The sequence below is a fragment of the Tyto alba genome, unplaced genomic scaffold, assembly GCF_018691265.1.
Source record: "Tyto alba isolate M040663 unplaced genomic scaffold, T.alba_DEE_v4.0 Super-Scaffold_20000042, whole genome shotgun sequence".
NCBI classification, from domain to species: Eukaryota; Metazoa; Chordata; class Aves; order Strigiformes; family Tytonidae; genus Tyto; species Tyto alba.
This window is the reverse complement of record NW_024881293.1, coordinates 310,956-336,328: the sequence shown is the minus strand read 5'-3', so window position 1 is coordinate 336,328 and position 25,373 is coordinate 310,956. Positions and strand designations below refer to the sequence as shown.

The 25,373-nt window shown below is 54.0% G+C and overlaps 1 protein-coding gene across 7 annotated transcripts in view; it reads left to right on the top strand.

Annotated features, from left to right (window-relative positions):
- The first annotated feature begins 2,182 nt into the window (after positions 1-2,182).
- EPHB2 (EPH receptor B2) overlaps positions 2,183-25,373 on the top strand; it is a 135,509-nt gene continuing 112,318 nt past the window's right edge. For all 7 annotated transcript variants that reach the window (XM_032997257.2, XM_032997254.2, XM_032997256.2 and 4 more), the window contains exon 1: positions 2,183-2,378. In XM_032997257.2, coding sequence (XP_032853148.2) covers positions 2,294-2,378 — 85 coding nt within the window. In that variant the 5' untranslated portion in view covers positions 2,183-2,293. The remainder of the gene's footprint in view (positions 2,379-25,373) is intronic.

Sequence of the window (25,373 nt, the reverse complement as noted above, 5' to 3'; positions counted from 1 at the left end):
CACAGCCCGGGAGAGCTGGAAGAAAATACTGAGGGTCTGGGTGGTCTCTGGCAAAGAGACAGGAATGCTGGTTGCTCTTGGTCTCTAGGATCTCACTTTGGAGAACTAGGTGGATCCTCTGGGACATACCTGTCTAGGGCATTGCAAGCTGCAGAAACAGCCCTGGCATCCAGAAGGATTGAAACGATGATTTGAAGAGTTTGGAAATGGTGAGTGCTTTCTGATATCTGATGGGAAATGCTGTGTGCTCCAGAAAAGGGGACCATTACAGAGCCTGGAAAATGAGGGAGCCCTGGGAGCGTGCTGGGATAGTGGGTACCTGCATGGGTGCGTGGGCTGCTTGTCCTGGAGGGGAACACGTCTGAAGGCAGGAGCAGCAAGACTTCTTCTGCCTCCTTTTGTATTGAATTGAGCACTCTCCATGCAAGAGTGAACCTTAACGAGGCACTAAGATGAAAGCTTCTCCACACACTGTGGAGCTCTGTCACAGGATTCTCTGGAGGCTGCTGCATTGAATGTGGGGCCAATCTGTATGACCAGTAACACCTGTAGTGATAGGAGCTCTCAAAGGGGATCAGAGCCTGCAGTTGGCAAACTGAGTTAGGGAAGACCATTTGGCTCATATATATGGCCAACATCATCAAGGAGTCTTGATCTCCTCCAAACATACCTGTGGTTGGCAAGAAACGAGTCACTTGCAATGGGTCAAGGCAGTGAACCCAAGATGTTCAAGCTGCTGGTGCAGCAAAAGGACAAGGAAGAGTGCAGTGAGCAGAGCCTGTTTTGTCAGTGTCTTCGACACTTTGGTGTGTTGAGGGGCAAGGATCCATCCTGGCAGTCCAGTGGCTTCTCAGCTCTTGGCCTAGGAAGCTTGCACAGCTCATACAGAGCTCCATGTGCAGGGTATGACCTGCGCTGAGAAGATCCTCCAGGACACACGTGTGCTGTCTGTAGGATGCATTTGACCCTCCTTCCCAGCCAGAAAAACTAGGGGCACAGTTATGGGAGGTGAGCAGAAAGGCACTGCTGGGTACAGAGTGGATGCTGTCAGGCTGGGTGGTCTGAGGAGATGTCAGGGTGGTGGCAGAGGGGATCTCCTGGGTCAAACAGTCCTGCTAACAGTCACACGTGTCCTGAAGAGGGTTTGGATCATGAGGTGCCCAAAGGGCAGACTTGGCTCCCTGGCCCATGGGGAAGCCAGGGCTGCTGGGTGGTGTGACGGCGCAGTGGGGCTGGGCCTCACCTTGCACCTTCTGGGAAAGTCCTGTTTGAGCCCATCTGGTGTGAATGGGGCTTGTAGCCAACTCACAGCTCCCCCACATGGGCCATGAGGGACCTCCTGCTCCAGCCCCACCTGGGTTGAGTCCAGGAGGTCTGGGGAAGTCAGGGCTGCCCGGAGCCTGCCATCAACAAGCCACGGATTTTGCCAATTCCTTGTTTTTTTTTTTTTGGTTTTTTTTTTTTGTTGTTTTTTGTTTTTTTTTTTTTTGTTTTGTTTTGGTTTTTTTTGTGTGTTTTTTGTTTGTTTGTTTTGTTTTGTATTTTTTGTCTTTTTTTGTTGTTGTTGTGGTTTTTTTGTTGTTGTTGTTTTTTGTTTTTTTGTTTTTTTTTTTCCCCTGCTAGACATGTCCCTTTCCCCTGCCAGGCCTTGCACGCTGCCAGCACACTCTCCTCCACCACCTTCGCCCCTCCCGGGACGCCCCACGCCCGTCCCGGTGGGCAGCGGCGGGGGGCACCCCCGGATGGCGGGATGCTCAGCCCGGGGCCGCCGGGCTGGCGCGGAGCTGCGGGCGGGTAAGGGAAGGGCGGAGGCGGGGGCATCCCTCCGGGAACCCCCCCGCTGCCCCCCTCGCCGGTTTTTGCGGCGCGCGGTCGACCCCGGCGAGGAAGATTTGGGCTGAAATCACGGCTTTCTCCTGGATGATCGACAGCGCCGGGAGAAACCATCGGCGGGCGGGGGGAGCCGCCGCCCGTCGCCCGCCCGCCCCCCCCCCCCCCCCCGCGCCGCGCCGCCGGCCCCCCCGCCGCCCCCCCCGCCCCGCCGCCGCCCCTCCCCGCCGCCGCCGCCCGCCGCCCCCGCCGGCAGCGCGGCGCCCCCGGGGTTCGGGGCGGGCGGCGGCGGGGCGCTCCCCTGCGCGGCGGCGGCGGTGGCTCGGCCCGGCCGCGGCGGCGGGGCCGGCGGTGCGCTCCGTGCCCGCGGCCGTGCCCGCGCCGGCGGCGGCCCCAGCGAGGGGCTCGGCTCGGCTCTGCGCTCCCCCGCCGCCTCCATGGAGCGCCGGCCGCGCCGCCTCTGATGCCCGGCCCGGCGCGCACCATGGGGCCGCTGTGGCTCTGCTGCCTGCCCCTCGCGCTGCTGCCCCTGCTCGCCGCCGTGGAAGGTAAGGAAGGGGAGGGGGGGGGGTGCGCGGGGGGCGGGGGCCCTTCTGGGGCAGGGCGAGCCCCTTCGCTGTTTTATTTTTTCCCCCTTTTTTTGGAGGGGGGTCACACTTTGTCCCCCTTCCCCCCCCCCCCTCCCCTCCCCGCCGCACCCCTTCCGGAGCGCTGGAGGGGAGGCGAAGTTTTGGGGAAGTGCTGCCCCAGCTGGAGGTGTTGCCGCCGGACCCCGGTGCGGAGCTGCAGGGCCCCTCGTGTGCCGCCGTCCCTCCACCCCCCCCCCCCCCCCCCCGCCCCGTCGCCAGACCCTCCCGCTCGCTGCGTTGCCCTTCTCTCCGCCATCCCTTCCGCCAAGGTGGGCATCCCTCGCCGGCACCCCCCGCGGCCGGACCCCGCCCGCAGCTCGGGTACCGCGGAGCCTCTCTCCCGGGGATGCCCGGGCTTTGCCCCGCCGTGCCGGGGGCTGGCGGCTGGGGGAGGCTTTGGGGCGCACCTCAACAAGGCCTTGCCGGCATCCTGGAGCTCATGGCCGGCTCCCCGCTGGCGGCGCGGCTTTCCCGGCGTCCCCGGGAGGAGCCCGGGCTCCCCGCCGAGTTCCCCCGGTGCTCAGACAAAGCAGAGCCAGGCGGCAGGTGGGAGCTGCTGCGGGCTGGCCGTGCGGGGAAGGCACTGGGCAGGAGCCCGGTGGTGGGGTCTGGGCAAGGCAGGGACTCGCCTTCCCGCTTCCAAGCCCGTCTCAGCCGTGCCTGCGTGCCTCCAGCCCGCCTGCTGCGCCGGCACCCCGGGAAGCGACGGGAGAGCTGGGCTGGGCAGGGGTGAGAGCAAGGCGTCGGGCCAAAAACTGGCTCATCCCAGCGCAGCGCGGTCTGGGGGTGTCTGCCCATCATGAGAGAGGGCTGCGTCCGAGCCAGCAAGGTGCTGGGGTGGCTCTGCTGTACCCCCCAGTTTCGCTGGGCTGGTGGGCAGGCTGGGTGGCTGCTGCTGGCCTTGGGCGTGGAGGCACTGGGCGGTGGGAGCTGCACGGACAGTGTTTGGAACATGGATGAGGCACCATTTATTAAGTTGGAGTTTTGGGAGATGACTCATGGGTTGGCCAGCTATACATCGTGATATTTACAATATGGGAGCTTGGCATAAATAGGACTATTTACGTTGCAGTGGAGAGCGCTAGCCAGCTATGCTATTCAAATGATCCCAGAATGTTTTTAATTATGGGGGGGAGGGTTGGGGTGATGAGCGTGTTTGTGGGAGCTTATGTGTCCACGTGGGACGTCTGGCCTGATCAGCTGACAGCGTTGACACTTACAATGGGGTTTGTGCTTGGCCAGCGGGGCCCGAGCGGGCTTGGCTGTGCAGAGCCCAGGCTGCTGGCTACGGCGGGGGAGGGAGCCAGGCACCTTGTGCAGGGATGGGGTGACACCTCCACCCTGCCATGCCCTGCCTGCATGCCAGGAGGAGCTGCCGGGTGGTGCTGGGGGGTCGGTGACCCCCTCCTGGGGCTCTTGCATGCTTGCTCACAGACGTGGGTGACCTTCCCACTGTTACGGCAGGAGCAGTGGGGAAGTGTGAGCACCCGGGCTCATCCCGAGGGATGGGGAATATACATGTTGGGGACGAGGGGGCAGCCGGTGCCAGCGGGGAATTTCACCCACCCAAGATGATCGCCAGAAGGTGTGCTCCTCCATGGATGGGGATGCTCCCTGGGAGGTGGTTGATGGGGGCTCTGCACCGTGCTTCCAGCGACTGTCCCCATTTGAGGCTGAACACGTTGATTTGGGTTCAGGGGAGCGACCCCCGTGCCCCCACCGTTGCCTCCTGCCTTGTGTGTGTGTCGTGGGTTTGCGATGGCGGGTCACAGCGCCGGTGTGGGTAACCAGCTACCGTGTCCCAGCCTTTCCCTCCTTGCAAAGGCTACTGGAGAGGTGGTAAGGTGAAAGTGTGTGGGATGCAGCTCCCCGGGCGCGCCTCTGCTGCTCCTTCCTCCCCTCTGTTTGCTGCCTCTTCCCGAGACTCCCTGGGATGCTTGGAGGCAGCATCCATCTGTGCCTCTGGATGCTCTGGGCCCCGTCGGTTTGGGCAGACCAACACTGGCCGTGGAGGCTGTGGCTGGACCCCACCACATCCCACCTGCCACAGGGCACCTCTGTGGTGGCGATGCTCTCTGCGCTGCCATCACCAACTCTGGCAAATTCGCAGGGCCAAAATGGGGGCAAAAAAGGCTCGTTCAAGGGAAAAGCGTGTTCTGGTTATTTGCCCAGGGATCCTGCCTCTTGAGTCCTGTTTTCAGCTCTGCTACAGAGCTTTTCTGTAATGCTGGTAATTTCACTTGTCTCCTCTGTGCCTCAGTTTTCCTAATTACAAGGCGTAAAATAATACAAGCGTCTTTCCCAAGGGAGCCGTGAGGTTTTGTTAATGAACATGACAAAGTGCTTTGGGATCCGTGGTTGAAAGCGCAGCCTTAGCCAATGCGCCTGTGTGTGGGGTGTTTATTTATCTACATGCTTTATATTTCTCTCTACGCTATATATTCACTCGCATTTAACAAACCTTAATTAGAAACAAAGCCGATAGGGAAGGAAATATAAACAGGAGTGTGCATGAAAATTGGAAGTTGATTACTCACTGGCCAGCAGAATGCATGTCTCGGGCTCGGGAGGAAAGGCTGTTTGGTTAAAACCAGCTCTGTTAAAAGGAAATGTGAAAAGAACATAAAACATAAATCAATATGGAAAACAGAGAGGTGGATGACAATGTACATAAAGCAGAGGTTAAGAATTGTGTACAGTTGTTAAGGCAGTCGCAAGGTAACGTATCTGCAGCTGAGAAAGTTCAGGCTTATAAAAGGAAAGTTTTTTTGTGTTTTTTTTTAAAAAAAAAACAAAACCAGAAAGTCAAGAACAAAGGAGTCCTGGAAGGGTCTGGATCCCACACCGGTTGGTAACAGTGCCGCTATCACTAATGGCTCCTCTTTGTGTTCCTGCTGGCAAATGCTGCACGTGTGTCTGGAGTACTGATACTTCTGAGGTATTTTTGGGGAGAGCTAGGAAGGGCACTTACATATTTTAAAATCAACAGCCCAGCTAACTTGTGTGTGAGGGGGGGAAAAAAGCCCTGAAGGCGCTCTTCACCCCGTTGGAGTTAACTTTTCATAAACCTTGTGGCACTGGCAAGTTTCCCGAGGGCTGGAAGAAAGCCAGCTGTGTTCCAAGAAATGCGAAAGAAGAAACGAGATGGCCCTAATACCTGTGAGGGTGCGGGCAGCCCCAGCGAGCTGGCAGCACGGAGGCAGCGGTGAGCTCCAGTGGGTGAGGGCGAACCGCTTGGCACGACTGCTGCTGGCGCGCAGCATCATGGGCGAGGGGACTTGGTGTCGAGCATCCTTCTGTGCTGGGTGGTCACGATCCTGCGCCCAGCCCTGGGCTTGGAGGTGGGTGCTGGGGAGGGAGCGCCGTGTCCTCTCCTGGGGTGGCATCCCCAGGGCACGCTGTGGCTGAAGTGCTGGACAGGAGCACCCGTGTGCATACTGCAGCAAGCTGGAGACAGGACCTTTGTGGTTCTGCATAGTTAATAATGTAATGTACACAATATACGTTATGCATTTATTATATTGCATATATATGCATAATACACAGTATATTGTATTTTATGTATACCTTAACATATTCTAGTGTCATAATATGGACACCTCTTTTGTACACATGGTCATGGCTCGCTGCTGAGCCCCTCCACAGCCTCCTCCAGGGCCAGGGGTGGTGCAGGGGCATGCCAGCGAGCACGGGGCTTGGTTTGTGCCTCATTGTGTCTGTCTTTGTGGTCTCAGTGGAGGAAGACTTTAGCCATTTCTTTGGGGTTACAGGTCACACCAGGGCAGTTGCTTTTGACTTTGGTCCATCAGGGAGGTGGCACGTGCCCAGGGCGTGCCAGGACCGTAGGGGCTGCGGGAGCATCCCCGTGAGCCCAGCACGCTCTGGGGGGATGCAGCAGAGCAGAAAGTCCAGGGAAAAACACAGGATTTATCAAGAAGCCAAACCATCCCATGTGTTTGAACTCCAGATCTGCAAATGCTGTCCTGAATCCAGGCTGGAAATGAATTTTTGACAAATGGGGCTGAGGTGCAGGGCGGAGACTGTGGTTTTGGGTCAGCCCTGTGCTGCCCGTCTCCCTGCCACTGCCTCCCCTCCCCGTCCCTGTATCCTGGGTTAATTTTTGACAAGGTGCATTCCTTGCACTTGCCTGCCTTTTGCATTATCAGGGCAGCAACCAGGAGTGAAAACTTTTGGAGAGACCAAATGGGTGCCTGATTTAAACATCTGTGTAGCTGCTGTTGCAGCTCTGCTCCTCTGCTTTTCCCAGGTGGGAGCAGCAGTTACTCCTGATCCCTGCTGTATTTCCAGCTTCTCTGGGTGATAAAAGCTGAGGGAGCAGATGCCAAGAAGACAGGGCTGTAGGGGACCAGATCTCGGGGCTGGTGTGGCCACCAGTGCCCCCCAGCTCCTCGGGACACCCTACAGAGGGATCTGGGGATGCGAAGGGGAGATGGGTATGCCTTGGGGATGCTGCCAAGGGGTTTGGGGCTGTCCCCCAAAGGTGGGAGCAGCAGTCCCCTTTGCAAATAGACTAAATCTGCCTGCACTAGTCAGCAGCCGTTTGTGTGCGCATACCTGAGCTGGCTGTAAAGAGGGGTGGGGGGCACCAGTGGGGCGGTGAAACCTGCCTGGCTGCACAGGAACTGGGTAAATACTGGATGCTGAGATAGCTCCCGAGGCCCAAGTGCTTTTGTGGGAGTGCAGCCAGGGCTGTGATAAATGAGATTCTAAGCCCATCACTCCTGCCCCAACACGCGCCCGCTCCCAATAGACCGACCCTGCCGGGATGGGTGCTTGTGCGTGGGGCTGTCCAGGAGTGGGTTCGGGGTTCCCATCCCACAGAAAGTCTGTTTTTACAAATAAAGACCCCCCGTTGGCTTCCATCCTGGTTTGCAGTCCCTCCCAAACCTGGCTTCTGGTCTGCAGAGATGCCAGAGCAAAGCACGACTGCCAGTTGGATCGGGTTGGGATTGGGGTGGCAGGGAGCTCCTCAGAGGCAAAAATTCAGCCGTTAGATAAGGGGGTAACGACTGGGCCTTCCATGATAAGGCACTGATGTGTGGCCTGGGCGGGCCTGGGGGGGTGGTTTGGGAGGGGGCTCTGCCCTGTCTTGTACCCAGGGATGAAGGGAGCACTGTGCGGGGGCGGGTGGGTTTCACTGGGGATCCTGGAGGATGGCAGGGACCCCTTGGGGGCCGGGAGGTGGCTGCTAGGAGGGGGCGAGGAAGGAGAGATGCCCCAGGGGGGGTGTGCAGGGCTATAGCCAACTTTATATCAAAATTGGGTGTTTCAGGAACGTGCTGTGTGGATGGCAAGTTGTGCCAGGGTGCAGGCACAAGGGTGGCTGTGTGGGGTGTGCCAGCCCCCCCCCCGAGCAAAGCAGGATGGAGGCAAAGGAGTAAGTGAGGATCATGCCGTGCTGTCTGCCCCTGTCTGAATTTCCATGCTTGGGGATGAAGGGAGCAGCATTAGGTCTCTGCAATGCCTCTGACCTGACTTGCAACACCGATCGCCAGACATTAAGGGAGATGAAACAGGCCAGGAGGGCAGAAAACACAACTATAATTGTGGATGGTCCATAAATGTCACATAGGGGCGTTATTCAGAAATTACAGTTTTAGTGACTGACTAATTGTGGCTCTTCAGAAAGCCCATGAGAGGAGGATCTGTTGATTTAGGGCAAAGCGTGAGGCTGGCTCCTTGGGAGCAGGTTCAGTCTCCCAGCAGGCATGAGAAGAGGCTGATGAGCTCCAAAAGTCGGTGAAGCTTTATCAGTCAGTCTAATAAATTATGTTCTTTTCACCTTACCTCTCTTAGAGACAGACCATTGCATTAAAAAAATGATCAGCATTTAAAAATACTACACAGTAAATTTTGTAAATAAGGCAAAATGAAGGAGCTAGCCAAAGGGAGTAACTAAAATAGTGAAATACTTTTTACGTGATGTAGGAAATGATATTAAAGCTCAGAATAAATGCATGTGGCTGTTTAATGTATGAGGGTATTTTTTTAAAAAAAAAAAAAACACCAAATCTTGATTAAATTGAAATTGAAGGAGATCACTGAAAGTAAAAAGATGTTCTTCAGAAAGTGGCAGTAGTATCTAAAAGGGGAAAGCAGAAAAAAATCATGAACTGTAGCATGGTGAATGTAAAACCATATATGGCAGACTGAGAGGAGTTTGAAGAATAACTTGTGAAAATAAATGAATTATCACTTCAAGTTCCCCCTCAACAAATGAGATTTGGGAGGTTAAACGCAACCAGGATGGAGCCCTTGGGAAGATGGGGGACGACTTCAGTGTCCCCGCAGATGGCCATGGCCAAGGGGACTCCTGCCAAGGAGCTTTAGCTTTCCTTCCCATGGCAGGGCTGCGAGACTGCCCGGAAGAGCTTATATTTTAAAATAAATGGGTAAAACGAATATTTGGGCCAGAGCAAATGGGATGAGCATCCTTTAAGAAGAGCTCCCTGGGTGATCCAGAGGACTCCAGAGCAGTAATTTTAGAGGAAGGGCTCTCTTATGGATTAAAATCTGCTTAAAGAGGGGGAAACAAAGAGTCAGTTTTCCTACTGGACAGGGGTCAGCATGAGGCTTGCACTGTGCAACGTATTTCTAAACGTGCTAAAAAGGGGTGGGAACTTGAAGGCGAGAAAGTTTGCAGATTATACAAAATTATTCAGGATGATAAAAACAACAGTTGTCTTTAAAATATTGTAAAAAGCTCTCATGACACTGGATAACCAGGCTATAAAGTGGCAGATTAAATGTAGTCAGTGATGAATGAAAAGGGATTCACATGGAAAAAATTACCCTAAACCCATGCATGCACAGTGGCAGTCTTTAAATTACTTATTAGCATTTTAAGAAAGAGATCTTAAAGTCATTGTGGATGGCTCTTTGAAAGCATCAGCTCAGAAGTGGGGAAGGCTGGGAAAGGAGGGTGAGGATGCTTGTACAGGAGAGGTACAGGGGTGGGGGGACTTCAGGAAAGATGTAGCTTGGTGGGGGGGCACAGAGGTGTGTCAGACCGTGGGAGGTGTGAAGAAGAGGGAGGTGAAGGGGTGACGATGCATTATTTTATATTTTTTTCCCCTCATTCTGGAGTTCTCAAGCACCAGGTTTAAAACCAGGAGTGATAGAGGGTAGAGGCAGGAGTGTGTTGGGCAGGGTGAAGCCCACCCCTGCCTGTCCAGGGTCCGAGGAAGTCCTTGATGCTGGGCTGCAGAAAGTGGGGTGCTTTCTGCACCTCATCCCTGAGCACCCTCTTGGGGCATTGCTGGAGGTGGGAGGGAAATCGGGAATCCCTTTGGCTCAGCCTCCTGTGGCAGACGTGGTATTTGAGGCCTGTCCCAAAGGGAAAGGCAACTTCTTCGGGCTACGGTGCTCAGTGGGGGCCCTGTCACCCCCCCCAGCTCCCAGCTTGGCTTTCAAGACCATCTGCAAGACCACCCTGAGGCAAAGAGTGGTGGTGGTGGTGGAGTGTCCATGTCCCTGTGGGTGCTCATCGCCTTGGCCGTGATGGTGGTCCCTCTGGGTGCGGGAACGCCTTCCAGCCCTACTCAGCTTCTTGATTTGGGCAGGGTGACCAGGCAAGGGTAGGGTCCCCTGGAAAATGCCCACTGGCACTCGCCTTTGCGTTTTGGAGGGCGAGAGCATCTGGCTGGAGCTGGGAGAGGAGAGGAGCTACCCTCAGCCCCGGGTTCACCGGGGGGGGGGGGGGGCGAAAGCTGGGTTTGGGGGAGGCGCTGGGCCCCTCACCTGCTGGCTGAGCGGGTCAGGAGGGTGGTGAGGGCTGCTGAGCGTGTGACCATCCCCGAGGTGGAGGGGACGCCTTGAACCATGCGGGCTCGTGCTCAAAAGGCCAGACAAAGGGAACAATGGGCTCTGCGGCCGGGCTCTTGGGCAGCATGCGGCTGGCTGCCGAGCCCCCGGCATGGGAGAGGAGGGGGGAGGCAGTTGGGCTGGCCCCGAAGGGCTCGGTTCCCCTCTGCTCCCACCCAATCTTTGGGGGCCACGGAAGCACCTGGTCCACAGCAGACCGAAGGACAAACTGTCCCAGGCGGCCATTATCACACATGAAGCAGCTCCCGGCCTGCACCTAGCTGGGCCAGGCTTATCTGGGGGTCCGTGTGCCCAGCAGCGGGCTGAAATGAGGCCTACTCCGTGAGAAATGTCACCCCAGCTGCCCAAACACATCCCCAAAGCGTGCGGGGCCCTTCCAGAGCCGGGTGAGCTCTGGTTGCATGTCCTTGCTGTGGCTTGCAGGGACCATTGCTGGGGGGGCTGGTGCAGCGCTGCTCCGCGGCTGCGGGGCAGAGGAGCGGGAGAGCCAGGGAGGGCGAGGAGGGTTGAAGGGGAACTGGACTCTCCGGACCCCCTGCCCAGACCCTCTGTGAGCCTGGACAACTTCAGCAGAGGGATGCAGGAGAGAGAAGGCATCTCCATCCTCCGCAGCTGTGGTGCACAGGGGTCATGGGAGGCTGCGGATGAGAAGCATCACATGCGCTGTGGTGTGGCTGTGCAGGTTCTTCCTACCCCAGACTCTCTTGGGGCAAGGGAGGGCCGGTTGGAACACTATCTTGAAGCGGGGGACAGGGCATCTTTGGATACTCTTTAGTTACCAGAGGAGATCCTGCCTTTCTGAGCCTCTCAGAAGGCCACTCGTTCGTGCAGGGTGGCCACTGAACCCCAGTGCTTTGGCTTGGGTTGCTTGCTGAGACTAGAGAGGTGGGCATGATGTGTCTGAGGACAAACTGGACAGGAACAGGCTGTTCAGATGCCTCCAGGTGTGTGTCTGCTTTCACCCATGAGACTGGTGTGTGTGTCCTACCAGGACCCGTGTCTGCCTGCATCCACTCTTCTCCACTCACTCCCGGCATGGGCTGGTGCTCATGGCTGGCACTCGTGGAGGGAGCTGGCAACATCCTTCCCTGTCACTGGTCCCCATGGCTCTGCAGCTCATTCTCCCTGAGTGTGGACAAGGTACTGCCTCTGTGAGTTTGGCTCCAAGCCTTTCTCTCATGAGATGCATCTTTTTTGCAAGCTCAGCTTTTTGTATGGCCATTGTTTGAGCTGTTGGGTAGGGGTGATGGGACTCACCAGCCTGACCCAGGAGGAGGGCTTGGTCCTAGGACATGCCTGGGGACAATGTGTTTATCCCATAAAGTAGCCACTTTAGGTACCCACTGTCAGGTACCCACCAAAGTCACTCTATCACTCCCCTCCTTGGCTGGACACAGGAGAGAAAATATGATGAAAGGCTTGTGGGTTGAGATAAGGACAGGGAGAGATCACTCACCTGTTATGGTCATGGGCAAAATAGACCCAACTTGGGGAAATTAGTTCAATTTATTACCAATCAAATCAGAATAGGATAATGAGAAATAAAACCAAATCTTAAAAACACCTTCCCCCCACCTCTCCCTTCTTCCTGGGCTCAACTTTACTCCCAATTTTCTCTACCTCCTCCCCTCCAGCAGCGCAGGGGGTTGGGGAGTGGGGATTGTAGTCAGCAAATTGGATGTTGTTTCTGCTGTTCCTTCCTCCTCAGGGGGAGGACTCCTCGCACTCTTCCCCTGCTCCAGCGTGGGTCCCTCCCACGGGGTGCAGTCCTTCAGGAACAGGCTGTTCCAGTGTGGATCCCCCACGGGGTCACAAGTCCTGCCAGCAAACCTGCTCCAGCCTGGGCTCCTCTCTCCATGGGACCACAGGTCCTGCCAGGAGCCTGCTCCGGCGTGGGCTTCCCATGGGATCACAGCCTCCTTCGGTCACCTACTTGCTCCGGTGTGGGGTCCTCCACGGGCTGCATGTGGAGATCTGCTCCTCCGTGGACCTCTGTGGGCTGCAGGGCACAGCCTGCCTCACCATGGTCTTCACCAGGGGCTGCAGGAGAGTCTCTGCTCCAGCACCTGGAGCACCTCCTGCCCCTCCTTCACTGACCTTGGTGCCTGCAGAGTTGTTTCACATATTCTCACTCCCCTCTCTGGCCGCAGTTGCGCAGGTTTTTTTCCCCTTCTTAAATACATTATCCCAGAGGAGCTACCCCTGCTGCTGGTGGGCTCGGCGTTGGCCAGCGGAGGGTCAGTATTGGAGCCGCCTGGCGCTGGCTCTGCTGGATATAGGGGAAGCTTATACCAGCATCTCAGAGAAGCCACCCCTGTAGCCCTCCTGGTACCAAAAGCTTGCCACGCAAACCCAATACACAGGGCAGCTGCCCCAGCCGGTGCACGCCACATGTGTGGGTGTGAGATGGGCTGGAGCATGTGAGGGGTCACGTCTTGCCGTGCAGAGGTTATGGTCATGTTTCATGATTTGCTTTGTTTGTAATCCTGTTTCCAGGCTCCACAACTGCAACTCGGAAACCTTTACGGTGAGCCTCACTTAATAAATCTTTGCCTTGTTTTACTTTTAAGCCTGTCTGGTATCAGGGGACAAAGCGAGCAGGAGAAATGCATGAACTGGGGGCAGTGTGGATGAAATAAAACAAGGTGTACAAGCTGGCTGGAGTGTGTTGCCTGCAGGGAGGGCAGCTGGCCAGGCTGCAGAGAGTTAATTGTGGCCTGCCAGCTTTGGGGAAGGCATTTCTTGTGGCTCTATCCTGCAGGATCCCCGCCACCTCCAAAGTTGCTGTGGAGTGCCCTTGCAGGTGGCTGAGCTCTGGTTTTGTGTGCTCGTCCCCAGCCTTTGTATGCACGCCCCAGCTCGCAAGCTGCCTGAATGTACGCCGAGAGAGCACCTGCGTGTTAAATGTGAGCAGGCACGTGGCTTCCTCACTGCTCTGGCGTAGAAATGGGCACAGCTCCGGCAGGGAAAGCAAGCTGGTGATGGGGTGTTCTGTTTTTCCCGGGGGAGCAGAGAGCAGCCAGAGCCGGGATGTGGGGCACAGTCGTAAATCGCCTGGTGCTGGAGCGTGCCAGGTGTTGGGATGGAGATGTCTGCCCCTCGGAGCTTGCTCCTGCCTGGCTCGGGGCACGATGCTGTGGCCGTGAGGGAGTGCATTGAGTCAGGCAGAGCAGAGCAGCCCCACCAGGGACAGTTTGTGGCCAGGTTGGGCAAATACATTCCCCAAGCAGAGCCTGGAGCTGCCCTGTCCAGGCTGAAACTGAGACAAAGCCTCATTCCTCTTACCTGCCATGCTGAGGGATGGATAGTCCCCATGAAACAAGGACCTTCCTGGGCTTCTCCCATCCTCAGTGCATGTTAGCACCACTCTGGAGGCTCAGAAAAGATAAACACAGAAGTGTGCATGATGCCTTGTGGAAATCCCTTGACAGCAGACACATAGCAGAGCAGCGGGGCGCTGGTGTGGGCTGGAGGAGGCGGCTGTGCCAGCTGCTCTGGAGGGGAAGGGGTGCTGACCGCCTCCGGGACTTGTCTCCAGTCATCTGCTCTACCTTCGGGGAACCCCAGAGAGAGTCCTTGGACAGATGCAGAGCAGTCAGGAGCAGGGCAGGCACAGGAAAGGTGCTAATTAGGATGTTGGCAGCATTAGTAGGGGTTGGTGTCTGGCTAGTGGGAAGTGTTGAACAGGCAGCACAGGGTCTGCTCTGTGTTGCGCTTGGTGTAAATCTCCAGGCAGCAGGCAGCTAGAGGGTCTGCGGGCGGGATGAGGCCAGCTCAGGTGTGCGATGGAAGCCATCCTGGGCTAGGTGGGTGCTGCTCTGAGTCCACCTGTGGCAGCTGGGTGATGGTTTGTGATGCGGCTCTGTCACAGGGAGGGCCAGATCTGCTCTGAGCATCACCTAGTGATGGGGAGATGCCTGCATGCTGCTGCTGCCCAGAGACAGTGCCTGATACACCTGGTTTTCTCCTCCTTGTGGCTCTTCATCTTTCTTTTTCCAAGGCTGTAGGCAAGATGGAGCACACAGAAGTTACTAACAGTGCTTTTTTTTCTTTTTTTTTTTTTGTCTGATGTCAAAACTCTTGTGCCTTCAGGTTGAGTAGCTGACATGAGATTTTTGCTGTGACTGACACCTGTTCCAGCTGGAAAGTGACAGTTTTTTGATAAACAGATCCTCTGGAAACGCTGAATTTACTGGCAGCTGCTCCCATTTGTTGTCTGGTCTCTGTTCCCGGGTTTGGCCAAACCTTGCACTGCTCTGGGAGGTTGTTGATACCCCTCCTTGGGTTGAGCAGTGTCTGGGGAGGTCTCCTGTGCTCCACTGGTTGATGGGGAGCCACAGGATGGGCAGGAGGTGCAGACACGTGCGAGTAAGGCTTTGCTGGGGTGGGCATCCAGGCTGGTCCCTCTGGGCCAAGCACCGGGGCTGAACAAGTGGCTGTCCCCATGCCGGTGGCACACAGCTCATGGGTGCGAGTGTGAGAGGCAAATGGGCACGTGCCAAAAGCTGAGCAAGCCAGCTCATCCCTGGCATTTACTTTCGTCTCTCAGTATTGCAGAAGCCTATCCTTGCTCATCTGTGGGGCTGAGGGTAAAGTACAATGTCTCTGGGCTGGGTCCCGCAGCGCTGCTTTGCTGCTCCCAGTTTCCATACACCTCTGTGTAACAAAAGGTGTGGCTGCAGAGGGGAGCTTGAATTTTGGACTGGAAAATAAGGGATGTGTAGGGGACACTGCCAGGGTCCATGGTAGGTTTGGGAGTGGCACATTTAGGGACCAACAGGAGGGATGCCCACGTGTCCCTGTGGTGTGCTGGATGGAGTGGCAGGGGCTGCCAAGTGGCTTTGTGCCAGGGGAAGCGAAGCTGGTCACCCTCAAGAAGAAGTCTTGCTCTGTAATTTGGGCGGCCTAAATATGACCTGAGCTCCCAGTTGTAGGTGCTGAGCCCTCGGAAAGCTGACCCGACATTTTAGTGTGTGTTTGGGAGGTCCACAGTGTGTGGGCTACTGAGGGAAAAGGGAAAAAAAAAAAAAAAGGGATTTGCAAGGTCAGCCCTGGGTGTGTCATCCACCAGCCTCGAATTGCTCCGTGGCCGGGGGGGGTGGAGAAGGGCTCGGCCCCTGCTGTGGGTGTCCCGGGGGTGCCGGCAGCTCATGGAGCCATGGCAGTGTACCCACCCCATTGGGTTTCTATCAAGGTGCCCACCACCTTGTGCATGGTACATTGGGGTCTGTGCTACCTGTGCTGGAAGGAGAAACCCCATGGGTACACGGGCTCAGGTGGTAGCATCTGAAAGCACTGCAGGGTCTCCTTTCTTTTGGTGGTAGGAGTGGGCTGTATGCTTGTGCAGGGCTAAAATAAAACTGCTGGCAAAGTCCCATCCCACATAAAGAGTGCAGGCAGTGCACTGAGGGACGTGTCCCTCTCCTGGCTGCTGTGGCTGGGGATGCTCAAGGCAGGGTTTCTGAGACGGTGGCATCTTTTATTTGATGCAGAAGGGTCTGAAATCGATGGTAGGCTCTTGTGCTCAATGTGCTCCAGAGCTTTACCTCTGAGAGGACACCTTGCATGGCCGTGGGCTAACATGAGTGTTGGGAACCCACCTGGAATAGGTATGTGGTGGCCCTGAAGGAGAAAATGCATCATGCTAGGGAGTATAGGGAGTATCATGAGGGTGACTAGACAAGCTGATGGATGAATGAACAAAGCCAAAAAAAAAAAAAAAAAGAAAAGCCTTTGTTCTCTTCCAATTCTATAACAATAAAACGAAACAAACATCATGTTCAAATTATCTGAAGAAATCCCACCCACCCGTGGCACTGAGGGAGACTCGGTGGGTCTGACATCTGACATAAAGTCAGTGGTCCTGCTCTGAGGATGCACATGCCACGTACAGTCCTCAACAATGCTTTGCAGCAGGGGGAGTTCCTGCCCCAGCCCCCCCCCCCCTTTTCCTCTTTCCAGCTAAGCTGAGGGTCTGGAGGAGGGACTTTGCTGCACAAGCCTGTCCTCCAGCATGGGTTTGGTAAGCCTGGGCTTGGAGGTACCTGCTCTTCCAATCTCTACCCCTCCAAATCTTTATTTCCTTCTCAGACAATCATATTAAAGCACCCTGGGGGGGATTTGTCCCAGGTGGGAATGGTTTCCTGGGTCAATAGCTGCTGGAGGTGTTTGGATACGTCTCCCTGGAGGCTGGCTCCTGGGAGGACTTTGCCCATGCTGGGGACCACAGTCTCTGCTCCAGCCGTGGAGTGGCAGCCTGGTAGAGACAGCGGGGACAGCTAACTCGGATCATCTCAGTTTAGTGAGGTTGGCTCAAAATCACGTGTTTTAACTGCTCAGAAAATGTTGCTATGGGATTTCTCCAGTGACTTAGGAGGGTGGTGGAGGGCCCAGTGCTGGTCCTGGGACTGCTTCTAGGAGAGAAGGACATTGAAGCCCGCTGCTGAGACCATGTTTTTTGCAAGAGCATTTGCGTCTTTTGCACCCAGATTTTGGGACCCAAAACAAGTCCTGGAGAGGTGGTTGTCCTTTGCCCTGCTCTGGACTGCAGCAGGGTTCAGTATTCACCACAGATCAGTGCAGTGAGTGCTGAGTTGCTTTTATTTTGGTCTCGGAAGATAGCAAGGCCTGTTGGAGGTGTGAGCGGGGATTGCCCGTGGTGAGCCTTGCTGGCCTTTAATGCTTGGAATAGTTTTGCCGCTTGCATTTGCAGGGCTCCGGCAAGGATGAGGCTTGCTGGTCTCCGTGCTTTTATGTGCCATGGGACTGTGCCAACAGTTTAATCACAGCTGAACCCTCATAGAGCAGCATAAAAAATGTTGTAGTTGGGATTAGGTTACCCATCCTTCCTATAAAAGACTCTATAAACAGTCCATCAAGCCCAAGCATTCCTCTGTTGGCTGTGAGGTCCTTTGCTCCTAACGGGTCTGGCATTTGCTTTGACTAAGTCTTTGGTCAGCGGGGGAGGCACTGCTTTAAAGAAGCCCCCAAGGGATGGCTTTTCAGCTTGCATTAGTGGGGGAACCCAACTGGGCTGGCTTGGCAGAGGCAGTGTTGGATGTCAGAGGATCTGGCTGGGGAGGCAGGGGGTAAGAGGCAGCCGTGACAAGCCCAGAAGGCACTGATAACAGCAACTGCTCCCTCCCCATTGCTGAGCACTTTTTCCATATGGATTTGCCATTTCCTGGGGCTCTGGTGTGTTTTCCCTAACCTTGGGGTGGCCAAGGACCTGAGTCCCATCTCCCAGCACACCTCCGACCTGTCTTGTCTCTGCTGCAGCTTGAGCAAGTTCCCAAAAGTTGTTGAAAATCCTAAAGCTTGGACTGGGCACCAAGTGGTATCTTTCCAGCCATGGGTGTGCTTTCACCTTCACCTTCACGTGTGATGCCTGCTGTGGAAGAGCTCCTGGTTTGATACCATATGTGGGACTTTCTTGGGGTGCTTTGAGTTTTGTCGTTCACCCTTTTGGGGAGCCGTGAGACAGGGAATGGATGGATGCGGGTGGTGCTGAGGTTGTTCCTTGTCCTGGGAAGGAAGAACAAAGTCGGTGTTCCTTTGCACGCCCAGACTTAGCCCTAATCAGCCTGGTTCCCAAGGCAGGCCTGGCTGTGACGGCAGTCCTGTCGGTGATACCTGCCTGTTTGGAAGCAGTCTGAAGCTGTCCCATTGTTTTGCACACAACGAACGTCTGTCGGGTGGGAACAGCATTCCTGCTGTGTGCCGGAGCCAAGCGCAGGCGACTGTCCCCGATCAGTGCCACTGTCACTGGGACCATCTGGAGATTCTCCTGGCTGGTGCTTACATCTGCTGAGCTGTACCAGCTCGAGGGGTGTTTGCTGGAGGAGGCCAGGCTTTCTGGTGCTTTTCCCAACAGACTTTAATTTATTCTGAGGTTTGTGACACACACCCCTCCCCCCCCAACTTTCCTTTGAGGATGATTTGGTCAATTTAATCACCAGCACAAAAGTGGGGTTTCTAATGGAGGATGGTCGCAAGAACCCCTGCCTTAGTGTCCTGCAGAGGGCAATTCAGTCCACCTGCCTGGGACAGCTGCTTTAGATCACCTGGCTTGTCCTTGGAGGCCCTTTTCTTTCTGTTGTTACTATCTGTAGAAAATTAACAATTGCATAAAAGTGGAAGCATTATCTTTTTCATATGGCAAATGCCAAGGGAGGTGAATCCCAAAGGATGCTTTGCGAGCCTGGAAGAGCATTAGATACCTCAGCACCAGTTTCCTTCATCTGTTTCCATCATGCTGACTTGAAGACAAAAATGAACCTGGGGCTGGTTCCTGCAGAGCCCACTGAGGTGCAACTCTGGGAACTATTACTTGGAACCTGCCAGATAATCAGCTCTTAATCCCTTTAGCATGTTTTTTGGCGATACAGAGTTGTACACCCAGGCAATGGCTAGGCTGTTGCTGGGATGGCTGGCTCTGCTCCCCTGTGCTGCCGTCACGCCTCCTGGTTTTGGTGGTCAGAAAGCCTCCTGCCTTATACGTGGTTACTCTCACCAATCAAACTTGTAATCTCAGTGAAGAATGAAATCAGATTTGTTTGACAAGACCTGTTTCCTGTAGAAGTATGTTGACTGGTGCTAATTATACTCCTGTTCTTTAATTCTTTATGATTTGAATTACATCAGCATTTTCATTATTTTCCCAGAAATGATTTCAGGCTGAGCAAGACCTTGAATGCTTACATTTCATCGCACTGTTATCATAGTGCATCTACTAAATGTGATCCTCCTTCTGCACTGAGATGCTTCTGCATTAGTGGCTTCAAGGACTTGCCAGCTCTCTTCTCCTGGGTTCTTGCTTGCTAATTCTTGAAGTCTGCTGGGTCTGTCACTATGAAATGTGTTTGCTTTTCTTAGTTCTTCTTCTCCTCATCCCAGTCCCTGAAGTATTATGAGCTCTGATATGTCTCAGTCAGAAGTTGTCCCCTGCCTCATGCTCTCCACTGGCTGGTGTGGCTCATGCATCTGCACCGTCTTTTCCTCAGACTGCTGTTGCAAGTGATAAAGATCTTTTTGAAGTCTCCTTCTGCCTTCCAAAGTGATTCTGGAGCAATGGGCAGAGCCATTTCAGGTTTTCCCTTTGGCTAAAACGGGCTGTGATCACTGGTGCTGGGGCAATTACATGCTTCCAGTCCAGAAATTCAGCCCTCTTTCTGTGTCATTATGAGGTCCGAAATTGTAGACCTCGGGGTCTTTAATGCACTTTGTGCATTAAAATTATGTAACGAGCCTGTCCTCACGGATCGCAGGGTATGATATAGTGTAATGATTACAGATATTGACAGGTACAAGGCACCAGTGTTTCCAGGCAGCACAAGAAGCAGAAATTTGGTGGTGGGAGCTAGGTTGCTGGCGGTGTCCATCAAGTGTTGTCTTTCCATCACGTGTGTCGTTGTACCATTTCATATCCCAAGCACATTTGTGATTTGTTTTGGTCCAATTGTGGCTCAGCTGAACTAGTGCAAACTGAGCTGTCTTCTCCTGCATCCTCTTTGGCTTAACTGCCCTGTGATGAGTTTACAGCATAGGCTAGCTGTTGTCCGAGCTCTGATGGATTGACATGCCAATGATGGCATGGTTGGGCCTCCTCCTTTGCAGACAAGCCAGAAGCTGGAGGTGGTGTGGTTTGAGGAGGTCACAGTGGAATCTTCTCTGGCAGCTCAGTTTGGCCATGCTGGTCACCTTGCACACACCTCTCCCTGGCTCTCACCATCCTCCTCAGGAGCCATGGACAGATTTCTTGCTGAAAAGAAGAGGGGAGTCCAAGACTGCCTCAGCTTCCTATCAGGCACAGTGTCAGGTGAGTTAACAGGATGTTTTAGGACTGAAGAAAGACCACTGATGGAGAGGATGTGCAATGACAATAGCCATTGTGAGCAAGTGATGTGCCCTGCTTTGCTGATGGAGAAGGACCTGCTGCCCTGCCAAAACCAGCTTTTACCTGAGAATGTGGCTCCTGCTAGACATTTGCTGGTACCTCACTTGTTTTTGGGCTGTGAAAGTTCAGCTAACTTGAGGCATTGCTGATGGTTAAGGAAGAAGAGTCCTTTTGGCATCCACTGAAGGGTGGGTGAGCCTCTGAATTTGCAATATGGATGCCAAGGTACAGAAACTCACTCATATCATCGAGCCTGGTGTTAGACCAGGGAGACACTTTCTTACTCAAGCCTTGCTGTCTTTGTGCATCTGCAGGATTTTTGCTTCAAAACACAATAAAGAGAAAGTAATGCTATTTCACAACACCCCCCCCCCCCCCCGCAAATAAGTTATGATACTAAAGAAATGGGCGTCTTGGAGTTGGCAGAAGAGACGAGGTTGTGTTAATAGTGTGGTGGGGTGTTTCTTAGTTCCTTGCAGATGGGTCTAGATAAGAGTGTTTCCTTGCCTGTGTTCCCAGCCAACCTTTCTGTGGGCAGAATTCAGAGTTGCATGTTGTAGCTCCACTTGCCAGAGTATGAGACCGTCAGGGTAGCAAAGGAGGGTCTGGATGCGGTAGTGGCTTGCATCATTATACAGGAGACATTGTGCTGGGGAAGTATGGGGAAGTAATTTGGGGTCCTGCTATGTTTGCTCCCCTTCTTGGAGAACAAGGTTTTTAAACTCCATCAGGAAAACAAGGCATCTTTATATTTGATCAGAGTAGATGTCCAGCTCTGGTGACCCTGTCTCTAGGGTCTCCCTGCCCCAGTTGGAGCAGTGATCAAGGTGGCTGTGGATTTGCCCAGTCAAGTCCTGGAAGCCCTGAGTGCTGGAGAGCCCCCACCTCTCTGGTGGTCTGCCTTGGGGCTGTATGGCCCTCCTGATGAAGCAATGTCCTAAATAATCTTTTAATATCCAACTTGAATCGCTCAAATCATAATTTATGTTTTGAAAAGATCTCTCTTGGGTCAAGATGCCCATCCTGGAGTCACTTGTTCTCATTATGTAGGATGAGGTGCTTTCTGCTTATCTGGGCATGGGTGGAAGCTGTGTTTTCCCTTCATTCCTTTCAGCCTTTTCTTTCGGAAATTGCATCTTTCTGCGAATGGCCAGGCTCAGGGTTTAAACCATGACTTTATTTTTTGTTCTCTGCTTACTCTGCCCCACATGTTGGTGATACACGAATAGCATCACCCTGATGGTGATGATCCCATCTGGTCATGGATCCCCACTGCCCCAGAGATCCTACTCTGGAGGTCTGGGGAGTGAACACCTAGGGGGTGGGAGAGTAGCTAATTCATGAGTTGATTTATCTTTAAGGCATGGTTCACAACACTCCTGCTGAGTGTGAACTAGAAATGTCTGCAGACATCCATAATACCTCACAGGAGTGATGGTAAAGTGAACACTGGAGTGTTTCAGAGTTTCTTTTTCTTTGGAGTGACAATTTGCAAGCATATCCCAGCTGCAAAAAGCACCTGAGTCAGATGGGGGTGAATTAGTTGCGGACAGCAGAGCTGCCTTCTCTCACACGTCAACAGCATCTCACAAGTGGAGGATGCTGCTGGAGACACTGTGGCTGTGAAAGATGTCCATACGTGGGAGCAGGTCCATCCCGGACTTTGTAATGCTCCTTCCATCCCCACTCCCACCTGGTGCACCGGTCCCTTCTCATCGGCTGCAGCGGGGCTTTTAATAGCTGTTTCCCTGTGAAATCAGAAAGATTGCCGGCTGTGAAATACAAATGCTACGTACTGTATCATTTGCTGTGTAATGGATTCCACTTGCAACGTTTCATGACTGTTTGTTTCTAATAAAAGCCTCCGGGAGTCAGGTGGAGGCTCATCCCCTGGCAGGTGGTTGGGATGCTGGGGTGGGCTGGGCCCCGCAACTGGTGTGTGTGGTCCCCATGAGGCTCGTGGGCAACCAGGGCGGCTTTTGTAAGGTGTAACAGCCAGCTATGAAACCCCACGGAGATGCGTACTGAGGAAAAAAACCAAGCTCAGTGATGGTCTTCAAGTGGGGTTGGCCATTCTCTCCTCTGCCAGTGGAGATGTGGGGTGAAGATGTGGGGTTTGGGGGAACAAGGCAGCAGAAGGACTTGCTCTGCATGATCATGGGACATGAAGCTACTCTGAGGACATACTTTCTTGCTCAGGCAGGCCATAATAATGGGAAATTCATGGAGATGTGTGCTACATGGTGCTTTAGTGTGGAGAAAAGCAGGCGGGCAGCACTTTGTGCTTTCAAACTGGGGGACAGATGAGTCACCGTAAGAGTTGTTGCAAAGGTAAGTTGGGGTTTCAAGCCGTTTATGTGCAATTCAGCAGCATTAGGAGTATGCAGGGATTGCCATGGTGCTCCAGCAAGAAATGGATTTACAGACGTGTCCTAAAGGGGCTTGAAATTGGCCATTCATAGGAAAATACTCTCAGCGTGTCATCACCACTTTTCGGGCAGCATTGCTAATGAGATCCCCATATGCACCAAATACCAGTATTGGGAGAGTGATAAAGACTGGAGAGGATGGGTTGGTTACACCTGAGACAATTTTGTGCATTAGGGGAACAAAAGTGTTTGTGAGTATTGCCATGGTATATCTGGGAGCAGAAAGTGTGGTCCACAGCTATGGGACAGGCAATGCTAACGGGGAAATCTCTGGTCCTGAAAACACCTTTGAAATGCAATTTACCTGGAGTGAAAGAGCTAATCAGGTCCTTGCTTGGTGAGTCAGGGCATACCAGCTTATCCTTCCTTTGTGATAGGGAGGCCAGACCTGGATGCCTCTGTATCAGTTTCTAGTGTCTGCAGTCAAAGGAGAATCAACATAAAAATAAATCAGCTATGGTCATGACTCAGGGTGTGGGAAACCTGCCTGTCCTTTGCTTTATCCAGGAGATTAAGGAGTGTCTTCTGCCTCATCTGCTGGTACCGGCCTGGAGGAGAGGTTGTTAATTGTGAAGATCTGTTTAATTTATCAAGGCAGACTCTGTGGCTTGGAAGCTGGACTAATTCAGACTGGTAGAGGAGCGTGTTTTTAATAACGTGTCTAATTAACTGTGCAGCAGCTCACCCAGGGATGTAGTCGATTCACTATTGCTTGTAATCTGTGGATCAAAGGTGACTGATTTCTCATAAACCTGTTTTGACCCCTGGGGCTCTTCCCTCCAGCTAATACCCCTCTGTCTCCAGCCATCCTTGGGCACGTGCTGGGCTGGAGGGATGGCCAGGCAGCCTGGCCAGGCTGTTTGCTGGCTTGGAAATGTGTGAGCCTGTGTTTGGCTGTAGCGGATGCCAACGCCTCATGCTAAAACCCTGCTCCCACTGCCTGATGCAGGAGTGCAGTGGGCTGGCTCTGCTCATCCCAACCTCTGCAGATACCATGGAGCAAACATCTCTCCCTGATAATGCACACCTTACTAAAGCTTCCGTTTCAAAGGTTATGCAAATAAATGCAAAGGTGCCTGGGCACAAGCTGCTGATCAGGGTTACCCTGCTGCACATGGGTATCTCCCAGCTGCAGGCATCACGGCCACTGTGGCATTGGCTGGCACTTACCCTGTGCTGCATGAGGTCCCTCCCCGCAGACACAAACTGGGGCTGGGGAGGGCTTTCCATCCTGGGAAATTTAACAGCAATATTGGACGCTTCTTTCTGAAAGACTTGCCCTTGTCTAAATAAACCCAGGGAAGTCCTTTGGCCAGCACTGGGCAGAGTGTCGGACCAGATGTTTGCGCTTCACCCATCTGACCTCCCGATCGATGGAGGCGTGAGCTGTCCTTTGTTCTCCTGTCCTTGTGGTTGGACACCCGCTGCCACGTCTGTGACAACTGGTCCCACTGCAGACAGCCACAGGGCTCAGGTGGGGGGGGTCCCCTCTGCCCCCAGGCTGCGGGGGGTGTCAGGACCCAGGGTGCTTCACTGCCTTCTCCCCTGCAGCAAAAAGGGGCCAAAGCCATTTTGTTCAAGCATTCAGTTTGTGGGTGCTCAGTGTTGTGTTTTCCAGGGTCTGATGTCTCTCTGCTCTGTGGGGAGCAGAAAACCCTTTTATTTTTAGGGGGATGGCCAAAGCAAGTCCTGCCCCCAAGCGCTGAATGAGCATTTGCAAGCCTAGCACCGTCCCTGTAGTGAATGCTGGTGAGGGCTCTGCCTCATCCCAGATGCCACCTTAGAGGACACATGTATTTGGCTGAACTATTTGGATGCCCCTTCCTGTCATCTGTGCCTCTGCAATGCAACCTTTCACTTTTAGGGGCTTTTTCACATGAGTGACACCGCCAGGCAAATGAATGGTATCTGATGGAAAAATAGTTACCAGAGATAAAAGGCACCGAATGTCTGATTGTCTTGGTTCGCACTTATTCAGCTTCTCTGCGATTGAAACCAGCTGGGTATCAGCAGCCGTCACCTCCTTGGCTGGCACAGGGATGCCACTGCCTGTCCCCCACCTCTCCCATCCCTCTGTGACTTCTTTCCCAGTCTCCCCGGTTGCAGGGCTTTGCTCCTTGTGGACTCTCCCTGGGGATCAGTCCTGGCCTGGGGACATCATGGCATGGGGGCAAGTGGGTGTACGGGGTGTGTGAAGCTGGTGAGGCCATGCTCGGTGATGTCCTGGCATGATACAAGAAATATAATTTGCTTTTGCCCATGCTTGGAGTGGGGCAGCTTTAAGAATGTTTTCACCAAGTTCTTTAAATCCACGTCCTGTGAGTCAGAACTGTGTCAAGAGTTAATTATTTTCTCCAAGAGGAGTAAACAAAGGCTCAGCCAATGGGTTTTTATTCATCTATAAATCCCCAGCAGCGTGAGCAGATAGATGGGGCCAGCAGCATTGTGCATCCTGCTGGCATCTCTGCTGAGGCAGCCAGCCCCAGTGCCTCTGCTCTCCAGGCAGGATAAATTGGGAGACAGGGAGGAGTGCTGTATCCTCTGTGGGCAGGAGAGGTACCTCCTGTGAATTGAGGAGGTATTTTTCACTCCAAGGAGATGTTTTGCACTGCCTGGGCTGATGGGGTGCAATGGGGTGCAGATGTGCTCTTGGCAGGGTGACACTGGCTGCTACCTTCACTGCCCACCAGGATGTAGATTCTGGGGAGACTCGCCTTGTGCATTTGGGGAGAGCAGCTTGGAGGG